Source organism: Egretta garzetta, unplaced genomic scaffold (assembly GCF_000687185.1).
Source record: "Egretta garzetta isolate BGI_Z169 unplaced genomic scaffold, ASM68718v1 scaffold149, whole genome shotgun sequence".
NCBI lineage: Eukaryota > Metazoa > Chordata > Aves > Pelecaniformes > Ardeidae > Egretta > Egretta garzetta.
Genome location: NW_009269998.1, coordinates 3,227,631 through 3,239,505, shown reverse-complemented (window position 1 = coordinate 3,239,505; position 11,875 = coordinate 3,227,631). Strand labels below are relative to the sequence as shown.

Genomic DNA, 11,875 nt, shown 5'->3' with positions numbered 1-11,875 from the left:
GAGCTGGGGGGGTTCAGCCTGGAGCAGAGGAGGCTGAGGGGAGCCCTCATCGCTGCCTACAACTGCCTGAGAGGAGGGGGGAGCCGGGGGGGGCGGGCTCTGCTCCCAGGGAAGGGGCGATGGGACGAGGGGAAACGGCCTCAAAGTTTTAGTTTACTAAAACCCTTTCCTACTCATCGTTTTAGCTCTTTCGCTCCTGAAGCAGAATATTACCCCAGTGCCCAGGAGACCCGCTAGCGGGGCAGGACAGGGAGGAGACGGCGGCGAGAGCCGAGGGAAAGCTGGGGCTGGGAGGGCCGGGCTGCGGGCAGCACTCCAAGGCAGGCTGCCCTAGGAAGCTGAAAGTATCCTGGTGTCAAGCAAAAGACAACGTGCTGAGTGGAACGTGGGCAGCGGGGAATAAGAGGAAAGTTTGGGTGGAACAGGAATGATGTGGCAAGCGCGAGAGAGAGACGGGCAGGAAGCTGGGAGCCGAGAGAGGAATGAGGTCCCTAGGATATTGGGTGCAGAGAATTAGGCACGGTCCCAGAAGGGCACTGCGGGTTGTTCTGCACCGAGGGGCAGGTCAGAGGCAGGGTGAACAGCAGAGCCTGCGCAGGAGGGGATTGCTGCCAGCTCCGAGGGGTTTTTATGGAGGAGAAGCTGGGGGGGGACTGAAAACAGCGAGCGGATCAAGCCAGGCTGAAGGCACCCCTGGAGGGAAACTGCTGGGGCGAGGGGATGAGGAGTCGCAGAGCACCACGTCCCACGTCACGTGGGAAATACAAGTGTGAGCGATCCATTTGCTTCCCAGTAGGGGTGAATTTCAGCCAAACCCCAAAACTGTCATTTCTGCTCCACTGAGACTATTTCAGGTACCAGCCATGTAAACATGAAATTATCTGTCCTGTGTAGCTCCTGTTAAAATGAAAGTTAATGGCAAAAAAGAAAATGTACTTTTGATAGCATGCTGTTAGTGTTCTAGTGCTTTTTCTCACATAATCCACCGGTCCAGTGGCTTGACATCTGCAAGCCGTATTGTGAATAAAAAAAAAATGCAAATCTTTCCTTAAAAAGCCTGAAGATGTGAGTGGGAATTTCAGAGAAAGAAAGCACAACTAAAAGTAAAACTTTGACTTGTGCTCTTATAACCCAATTCCTGAGAGGGACCAGTTTCTTTCATTTTGTACAGTAACTGAGTCAATTTTAAGCGTTTTTCTTTAAAACTCCTCCATTTTTTTTTTAGAAACTTGATGCTTTATGTTATACCCAGAGGCAAATGAGGAAGGATCATTTGTTCACAGAGAAAGCTGAATAAAAAAACCCAAACCAAACCCTCATAATGAACCTATTTGTGTGTCCTGGAGGTTTCAGAAACAGCCTTACACCTCTTTTGGAAGAGAAAATAAAAATGCCGGGTAGTGCAGTGAGATGATAAAGATTTCTTTCTCTACCTAGCACTTCGTAGCTGACTCAGTCGTAGCTGACTCAGATGTAGCGTGGCAGTATCATCAAGGTCTCCCCTGGAATAAGATTCACTTAAGGGCAAATCCTGCTAGGCTGGGCCCAAGGGATGCGCGCCCACCGCTGCCCTGGCACGCTGCCTCGCCTGCCACAGGGGCAGCCGCGCTCCGGAGGGGAGCCTGGGCTCCAACGGATGGGATGGGGCTTACGGGACTTGGAAATGGTTGGCGCTTTATCAGAGGAGCAGAAGGGGAGCATAATTTGGGAGATGTGGCCTCCTGCTACGAGTCGCTTGCATCAAACTCCAAACCAACACTTCTAACATAATTTGACAGCTGATGTGCTGGTAAAACCAGACATCATGTACCAGGTACGATAGAATGAAGTCTTGCACCGTGGGGCTAGGGTACGTGGCTCCACTCTGGGACCGTGCAGAATAAATAAGGCTTTTCAGCTTGCTACTCTTTGACTTAGCACGCTGAAAACTAAAGAGGAAAAATTCCTTTAATATGCTGGCATCGCCCCTTTCAGCATATCAGCAATGAGTTTTAAAAGCTGGCCCCCGTTTTGGTTGGTGACAGTTTGTAAACAGTCACGCGAGCTGGTACTTTGTGTGAGTATCTGTGTGTGTAGGTGTGACATCCAGACGCCTTTCCAGATCCCTCCAGTATAGATGGAGCTGACTGCGATCCAGGTAAACTGGGGTGGCAGCAGCCTGCTCCTTGTCACTTAATTTCTTACAGGATACCGAGGGACTGGATACTTTTGGGTGAAGAAGCACGTTCTAGAGAGCCCGTGTCCAGAGATTGCACCTGGGCAGTAGGTTTGGTACCATTGTAGGACTTGAGGTCCTCCTCAGTCAAGAGCGTTATCTAATGCAAGTTTCCAGCCATTACAGAGTTGGGTCTGCCCCTCTGCTCTGGGGAGACCTCCCCTGGAGCCCTGCATCCAGCTCGGGAGCCCTCAGCACAAGGAGGACATGGACCTGTTGGAGCGGGGCCAGAGGAGGGCTACTAAAATGCTCCGAGGGCTGGAGCCCCTCTGCTCTGAGGCCAGGCTGGGAGAGTTGGGGGTGTTCAGCCTGGAGAAGAGAAGGCTGCGGGCAGAGCTGAGTGCGGCCGCTCAGGGCTTCAAGGGGGCCCAGAGGAAAGGGGGGGACAAGCTTTTTAGTAGGGCCAGCTGGGACAGGACAAGGGGGGATGGCTTTAAACTGAAGCAGGGTAGGTTTAGACTGGATCTAAGGAAGAAATTCTTTCCAGTGAGGGTGGTGAAAGCCTGGCAGGGGTTGCCCCGAGAGGGGGTGGAGGCCCCATCCCTGGGAACATTCCAGGCCAGGTTGGCCGGGGCTGTGAGCAACCTGATGTGGTTCAAGGTGTCCCTGCTCCTGCAGGGGGGTTGGGCTGGGTGACCTCTGCGGGTCCCTTCCCACCCAAACCATTCTGTGATTCTATGGGTGCTAATATTTTAGGGACATGGTTTAGTGGTGGGATGGCAGGGTTAGGTTAACGGTTGGGCTTGATGATCTTTTCCTACCTAAATGATTCTATGTATGTGGGCATACATGTATGTACGCGTGTGTGTATATACTTGTACATACACATTCACAATGCACTAACTCACATGATCACCTCTAACTAAATTTGTAAAGCCAGGCTGCATGAACATTTTCTCTCTCCGTATGCACGTGTATATGCGAAACTACCTAAATAAAACGTTCATGCATCATGGGGTTTTTTGGCTGTCTCAACTACTTTTCCTGACAGCAAGAATGCTGTATTTAGTCCCTGGGAACTCTGGAAAGTTTATTCTCTTTGGAAGTTTGTACTGTTGTAACGGCTTGAAATATCATCAGAGTGTAAGAACTGCTGAAGACAAATGTTGGACTCAAAAAGCCCAGCAGGCTATTAATTAATTCCCATGTTGTATGCAACACAGAAAATGATGTTTCCTACAGTTGATTCCTACATTATCACAGACTGTTTCAGGGGTCAGACACAGATGTGTTTTATAGAATTAGGTTTTTCTTTTTTCTCACTGCGTTCCGACACAGGCAATACTGGTTTCAGGAAATGCCCCCCAAGGGCTGTGCATGTGCATTGGTGCTTCCAATATTTTTGGCAGCGGAGCTGAGGCTCTGTGCTTATAACCAGGCATTACCTGCAGAATTCATATATTTTATAATCAAACTTTTCAACCCAGTGTCATGGCAGCTGGAGTAAAACTTCACGTGTTTGCTTGCCTTTATGCTAGGGACCACAAGGGCCCCAGGGACCCGTTGGATTCCCCGGACCAAAGGGACCACCAGTAAGTACCTTTTTAATTAAGTATGTGCAATAACAGGAATATTATTTTTTTCGTAACACTGTTTCTGAAGTTTTGTACTTGAAGATTCGTTTAAGGGATGGTTTCTGTGTAGCTTACAAATGTGCTTATTGACCTTTAAGGCTAAGAGAACTCACACATTCAAAATGATCGTTGGTGCAGCTCGTGTGACATTCAGCCCAATATACAGAACTGCAAATCTCCTCCCATGTTGATGTCCGTGTCCAGGTGACAGACTGAGTTTAGGCAAAACGTCGCCTTGCTGGTGTGTATTTTCTCTTAACAATTGATTCCTTGAGGAAAGAAGGAAGAGGAAGGAGACGTTCATTAAGAGCGGGAATGTACAGAAGTAACAGCACAGTTGAGCTGCAGCCTGAGCTGGTGGTGCTGCTCTGCCGGGGCGTCTCTGCTCGTGTGGAGTAAGAGCAAAAGCATCGAACCACCCGTGATTTTTTTCACCCGTGCATTTGTTGGTTTTATTTCCAATGCCAACACCTGACATTTCATCAAATACTCCTGTAACGATTAGGTTTGTGTTAAGTCATTAAGCAAAGGGAAATGGAAGGGAAGTACAGGGACTTGCCATGAGTTTACAGAAATCCATTTTGAAAATGCCCGCGTTTGACAACCTAACAGCAGCTCTGCAAGCAATTGCTGGCACACGTCAGGGAGGACACGAGGAAAATGTATTATTAAAATCATAGTTAGCTGATAGAGGAGCAGTTAAGCTATACTGGAGACTAGTCTACAAAAAACGAAGAGATCAGAGATTCTCACAGCTAATTAGACAGGTTTTGTCAGAATTAAGGATGTCTAAGGAATGCCTTGATTTATGTATTTGCAGGGGCCACCTGGAAAAGACGGCTTGCCTGGGCACCCGGGACAGCGGGGTGAGACTGTAAGTACACGTACGCTACGGTGTTAGGGCTGTAAACCTCCAAAGGCCTTGGCTGCGGTCAAACCTGAAGGAGCAGAGACAACAGATGAAAGGGGAAGAGGCTGGGACTAAGAGTTAGATAAATGTGGTTTTCTTGTGCTTGGTAGGTTGGGCATGAGAAAGCTTTATTTTGTTTCCATGCTGCGAGAGTGAGGTTATTCTTTGCTATGCCTGCTTAATAACAGCACGATCAGCTTTAATAGTCAGTAGAAGTAAAAGAAATTAATCCTCAGATTTCAATTTCAATAAAGATTTCTCTAGCAATTACTCTATGGTTCTTTTCTCACTGAATGCCATTTAAAATAAATAATAACATTTATTAAAAGTCTTATCAATGGTAAGCAGCTAGGAAACTCAAAAGCCAACACCTCTGGAAAGTAGGATCAGGAATGATTCAACCTGTGAAAAAAATCTTAAATTTTGAAACTATATCCTATGTAATCCCCCTAAGAATCACAACGAGTGAACTCTGGCAGCAAAATGAAAAAATCTAACATGTAACAGTTTTAATGGAATTATTAAAAAAAGAAAACCACCTCTACTTCCATAGTGCCTTACTCATATCCCACTGAAATAAAATAAAATTCTTACTTGTATTTTTCAGAGCTAGAGAAAGCCATAAATTAATTTAGAGAGAAATTTTCTCAGCATGTAGAATGTGTTTTGGGTTCCAACTTCCCTGGCAATCTGTTAGTGACTGCTGAGTCCCTTCCATTGCTGGGAGGGGAGCACAGAGCTTGGAGTAACACATCATTCTGCAAAACTCCGTTTTCTTCTGCTGGGACCGTAGCAATGTAATGCTTTGCAATGACAGTGGCTTTTCTGCGTGCGAGAGAAACATTATTGACTCCTACTTTGTTCTTTTCCCTTGCAATGATGCAAAGGCTATTCTTGTGTACCATGAGATTGAATTCGAATCGTTGTTTAGATTGCAGGAAGCCCAAAATTGTTCTTCAGTCTGATAAGAAAAAGCACGGTTCCTATTTTCCCTTTATTCTTATTTGTTTGAACACCAGCCAGTAATGTGCCATCACGGCAAAGGCTGCCCATAGTGTCCTGGGAGATCTTCCCCTCCAGTTCAGCCCTGCTGAGGCCAGGAGTGTCGTGTCCAGTTCTGGCCTCCTCGGTACGAGAGAGCGAGCACGTTACTGGAGACTGGCCAGCAAAGGGCCACTGAGAGGATTGAGGGGCTGGAGCATCTCTCCTAGGAGTAAAGACTGACAGAGCTGGGCCTGTTTAGCCTAGAGAAGAGAGGGTAAGGTCAAAGGTATATAAATACCTGAAATACACCTTATATAAATACCTGAAGGGAGGGTGTAAAGAAGATGGAGCCAGGCTCTTTTCAGTGGTGCCCAGTGACAGGACGAGAGGCAATGGGCACAAATGGAAATGCAGGAGCTTCCCTCTGAACATCAGGGAACACTTTTTCACTGCGAGGGTGACCAAGCACTGGAGCAGATGACCCAGCGCAGCTGCAGAGTCTCCATCCTTGGAGGTACTCAAAAGCTGTCTGGACGTACTCCTGGGCAGCCAGCTCTCAGTGGCCCTCCTTGAGCTGTGCAGTTGGACCAAATGACCTCCAGAGGACCCTTCCAACCTCATCCGTTCTGTGCTTCTATGATTCCTTGTTTTCATGCCTGACTAGAAATGAAAAATGCAAAATACAGTGAAACTGGGCTCTGCTAATGTGTGATGTTTGGTCCCGGTCCCTCTGGGTTCAATGAGTACTTTAGTTCTCTAATTTTGTATCTCCTTTGGGTTTAGTGGGGTTAGACTGGTATAAAACTTGAGTAACTTAGGAACAAATGCAGCTTTTCATTAGCATTGTTTTCTGCCCTGTGTACATGTATTTGTATATATGGGCCAGAATTATTTTGAAAATATTTTCCCCCACGGTTCCTATACATATTTTTTGTAGAAAAACAGATTTTTTTAAAAAAACCCAAAAAGTAGACTTGTTGACTTCTTTTTCAATGAACATTCCCATTTCAGATTTTTTAAAAAAATGTATAAATCTGAGAACTTTCATTGCACTCACTGCTAAATCAGGGTCTTAAGAATTCTGTTTCTTACTTGGCGTATATCTCATTAAAGTTCAGTGGTGCATGAGGGCATTACAACAATTAGGGGATTAGGCTAAGAGACAGGCTTAACAAATTAGAGCGCCAGATTCCCAGATAGCGCTCTGCAGCTGGGTTATGGAATAATAAGCTTATGTTGGCAGCAGCTGAGGTACGTAGTCCTGGAGAAAAGGCTACAGCTTCTTCCCCTGATAAGCCACGTGCACTTTGAAGAACTGCCACTGTGTGCTGAAATTCTAGGCATGGGAAGAGTAATGTCATAAATAATGTGGAATAGAAATGTAGGGATGAACTAGGTACTGAAAACCAGTATCAAGCTAGTTCCTCCTTAGAAGGGATTATCAATTTTGGTGACAGCAATCTCGGATTGGCAGGAGGCATCGGCTGCAGAGATTGTTAGATTTTTCAGGTGTTATGCAAGAATTTAGTGTTTTGTGCCTGTGAAAGGACGTAATATAAATACACTGGCTGTTTCATCTGTTAGAATTAATCAAGGACCTTCTTCTTACTACAGTAAACAGCTTTATTAAATTGTCTTTCACAGAAAAAACAGAGGCTAATTAGCTACTCACAAACACAGGCATGAGACAGTAGTGTAAATTTTTTAAGACTAAATATTGTAGATGAACCCATGGGATGTTCAGGTCATCTTGAGTATTTGCTGCTGAAATCTCCTTTGCCTTCTTATTTCTTTTACAAATCTGAATCTGTAGGAATAGATAAGCTGGTGACACAAGGGAGAAAGCAGAGTAGTAGAAGCATCGTTAGCATCGAGAATCATTGAATACACGGCAAAGTATCAATGCGCTCTGCAGACCTGGGAGTAGCAGGTCTTCTCGAGGTACTCTCAGGACATGGGCAACAGTCAACATCCCGTTGTCTTCCCTTACAATAGGCATCAGGAGAAGCTTCGACTCTGTAAAGGAAGGGGCACATGAGCGATTCCATCTGCAGTGGTTCTGATTTTCAGTCAATACAGCAAAAGGGTACTTTTGCATTTGGTTTTAACCTGGGTCATTTCAGAGGGAGGTCTGAGAGACAGTGCCCAAACCGTTGTGGGCCAAAGCGAACCATGATAACGCCTGGCTAGCAGCAAGAAGAGAATCAGGTTGAGGAAGGTTCTAAAAGCTTAAACCAGATCTGGTGGAGTGGGGGAGCTGTCAGTGAGCCTGTGGCCGGAGGAACGCTGAGCGGGGCCCAACTTCGGTGAGAAATATGGGCCGGGCGAGAGCTTTGTTTTTACAGAGGTGAGCAGGGTAGGGGCAGATAGAGGCTGCTGGGTGGGGGCTCTGTCTGAGACCCCAGGTGCCATACAGCAGCCAGGGCACCCTCCTGCCTTTACACAGCAACACACTTCCAGCATGTGAAAGAAATAATTTAGCACACCCCAAAGATAGGTTAAGCAGCGGTACTGTAACGTGAGGTTGGCATTGACTGCTCTTGGACAAAGTCTGGGGCCACTGATTAGAAAATGAAAATTCTGTAAAATTTGCCAGTGTTCTGAAAAACTGTCCCCAAACCATTTCCTTACTATTCTCTGCTTCCCAGATTTTGTCATCATACCAATTTCTCATTAACTTCATTCTTTTTGTGGCGCTCACGCTGCCTTTTTTATCATCTCTATACAACCTTCATCCTCCCTGGATTTCTGTTTCTTTTCATTTTCTTTCTGTCCAAGCTCCCCTTTCTCTTTAATGCCCCTCCAACTTAATCTACCATCTGCATCTTTCTTTAAAAAGCATTTGTATGTCTGGCTTTATGATTCATAATGTATATATATATATGTAAAAATGTATTTTCAGCTGTCTCTTTGCTGCATCACTTATGCATTCAGACTCACCTAATCAAGTTCACCTAGAGAGATGAGTAAAATTGACTGGAATTTTTACTGTTGTACCACCTCAGAGAGATTGGAACTTACAGAGATAAGGAAGATGAATCAGTGTTTCACTTCTAAGAACACATGGGAAAAAAGAATTTCTCATTTTTATTTCCTGAACAGAAGGAAAGGGTGACGTGGAATTTCTCCTCTTCAGCACAGATATGAATTTTGCTCTTCTGTATCTTGTCCTGGGTAACAGAGTGTTTCATTATTTCACAGGGTTTTCAAGGGAAAACTGGTCCTCCTGGTCCTGGTGGTGTTGTTGGCCCTCAGGTACATCATTTAATTCCATAGTTAACTTTGTCAGACCGATGTTTAATCATTATATTATGGCTTAGGCAGTTGCTTTTGTTGTATGAGAAGGACCATATTGATGGTTATAGTAACTTTTGTAACAAACTATGCATAACAGTTTTAGAAAGGTGTACTTGGTAATCAGCAGGGATTCCACAAAACACGCAAAAGTTGGGCTTAACCTTCTCACTGCCTTTTCTGTGTGTTTTCGTCACGTGATCGTGAAGTTGGTGGTGCACAGAAGCCAAGAAGGCTGAGTTCTCCTCCATGGGATAGTTTAGAAAGAAGAGAACGTGTGACTTTTTGGTCAGAGGCCAAATTTCAGTCGCTTACAGACTGTGGGGAGATGCACTATCAAAATTTCATTTGATTTTAATCTTACTTATTTGCAACAAAATCAAGCATTTGGATTGCATGAGAATTTTTAGGTAATTCCCTCAGTGAAAGCTTTCCGCTAGTGAACCTGAAGAGATACCTTTCAACTCTCCTACCTTCCAATTCCTATTATTATTCAGAAAAGCAGCAGTACAGACCGTGTTTCCAGACAAGCTCAGTACATGGATTTCCCTCCCGTGTCCTTTTTGTAACCTCCTCCCATACGTGGGTACGCGCTGTGTTTTAAAGCTCCATTGCCTAAGGAGCAGGGTCAGGATTTCACTCTCTGGAAGCTGTACAGACGTGTCTGCAGGCAGAATGCAATGCAAGATTTATTTTATAGGACAAGGATATTTTGTAAGTCAGCTTTGCCTGGAGGGAAGGTGAGGAATGTATGCTATGGTAATGCTGTTTTGTAAAAGATACTCCTAACAGCTGGGTATTAACCGTCTGCCTCTCCCCACCCCTGCCCCCCGCAAGGCATCAAATACCTTGAGGTGGCTGAAGTTTTACTCTCGTGCTTAGGGTCCTACTGGTGAGACTGGCCCAATTGGTGAAAGAGGCCATCCAGGTCCTCCTGGCCCACCAGGTGAACAAGGCCTCCCAGGTGCTGCAGGAAAAGAAGGTGCTAAGGTATGATGTGGCTTTGGGGGACAAACTGGAGGGGACAGGTGAATTCCTGACAGCCTCACATTTCAAATCATCATGCTGAACATGCAGCATAAAATCAGAAGCTACAATATAAAATCACGATTAGCACGTTTCACCCAGAAGGATTTTGAAGACTGGAAGATTCCAATTTTAGAGCTGTATCTGCTTCCATTGAAATAATGAGAATTCTTTTGAGCCAATAATTAGTCTTTTTGTAATAAAAAATAAAGAAAACCTGGTTTACATATACCAGACATTCACTATGGAGAGACGTAGTAATGACACGTTCACGGCAAGGCGCAAAATTGTACATCGGCATTTAAAGTGGGATGTGTAGTACTGGCTACGAGGCAGAATCTCGCTGACCAAATGTAGCTCTTCGCCTACTTTTCGGCCACCATTGCAGCCCAAGAAAAATATTGCTTATCTAGTTACTGTGTAATTCTACTCAATCCTCCATTTTAAATGGGCATTGTACATTTTTAATGAATGTATCTTTAAACACATTTTTATGGCTTCCTGTGTTTTTCAGTATTTATATTCTATAACTACTACTGTATTTTGTCAAAGCTTGTTATAAATTTAACCATGTTGATAGACTGATGTACTGGAAATCTTAAAATAATTAGTGGGTGGATAGGTGGGGGCATAATCTTTTTTGTCATTCCTATAACTAGGATCTGGTATTTCATTTTCATCACTCATTTAACCACTAACATAAGTATTTTAAACTATTTTTTTTTTAATCAAAATGTAATATGTTTCCAAGGGTGACCCAGGCCCTCAAGGCATTCCGGGGAAAGATGGACCTGCCGGTCTTCGTGGTTTCCCTGGAGAGAGAGGCCTTCCAGGTGCTCAGGTATGACGTAAGCACTAGGACAACTGACACGATGTTTCTAAAGACAAGAAACAATGGATTAAATCTTTAATTTCATGGAATCTTCTACTGCGTTAAAAGTGAATGCGATAGGAGAACAGACATCAAGTATCCAACACTGTTAAATATAATTGGCTACATAAGCAAAAAGGAATTTATTCCGGTTTTGGTCAGATTTTTACAGTTGTCTTATTAGATGTGTTGCAAAAATAACTCTTGAACTTTCCAGTGTAAGAGGTAAGCTTTTCTTTTTTTTCTTTTTTTAGGGTCCAGCTGGTCTGAAAGGAGGGGAAGGCCCACAGGGCCCACCAGGCCCAGTTGTAAGTAAACATAATAATTTTATAGAATTATAAGCAGTATTGTATAGTGACAATTTTTCTACTTTACATGCTGTGATGTTTTCATCAACACAGTCTGTAAAACAGCAGACAGATGAATGTCATCCAAAATGATCAATAATTATTTTCTACTAATTATCCATACCAATGGGATGTGAAGGTTGTGAGTATCTGAAGCCTTCTGCTATCAGTAGGTATGAGATTTACTTGTTGCTCAATACTTGCCACTTACACAAGGTATTCTTGAGATAAAAGAGGTTTTATTTACTTGTTGCTCAATACTTGCCACTTACACAAGGTATTGCAGAGATGAAAGAGGTTTTCCATAGTGGAAAATCTACAGATAGTGGATAGTGGTCTCATGCTGTTGTGGATTGACCTGGGCTGGATGCCAGGTGCCCACCAAGCTGCTCTATCGTTCCCCCTCAACTGGACAGGTGGACTAAAAATATGATGGAAGCCTCATGGCTCAAGGTAAGGACAGGGAGATCACTCACCAGTTACCATCGTGGGCAAAACAGCCTCAACTTGGGGAAACTAATTTAATTTGTTACAAATCAAATTGGAGTAGGATAATAAGAAATAAAAAACAAGTCTTAAAACACCTTCCCTCTACCCCTCCTTTCCTCCTGGGGTCAACTTCACTCCTGAATTCTCCACCTCCTCCTGCCCAGC

At 44.4% G+C, this 11,875-nt stretch overlaps 1 protein-coding gene across 1 annotated transcript in view; it reads left to right on the top strand.

The window, feature by feature from the left end:
- The window catches only part of COL11A1 (collagen type XI alpha 1 chain), a 146,073-nt gene that overhangs the window by 82,534 nt on the left and 51,664 nt on the right, over nucleotides 1-11,875 (top strand). The window contains exons 37-42 of the mRNA XM_035902871.1: nucleotides 3,694-3,747; nucleotides 4,610-4,663; nucleotides 8,885-8,938; nucleotides 9,860-9,967; nucleotides 10,755-10,844; nucleotides 11,129-11,182. Of these exons, the coding sequence (XP_035758764.1) occupies nucleotides 3,694-3,747; nucleotides 4,610-4,663; nucleotides 8,885-8,938; nucleotides 9,860-9,967; nucleotides 10,755-10,844; nucleotides 11,129-11,182 (414 nt within the window). The remainder of the gene's footprint in view (nucleotides 1-3,693; nucleotides 3,748-4,609; nucleotides 4,664-8,884; nucleotides 8,939-9,859; nucleotides 9,968-10,754; nucleotides 10,845-11,128; nucleotides 11,183-11,875) is intronic.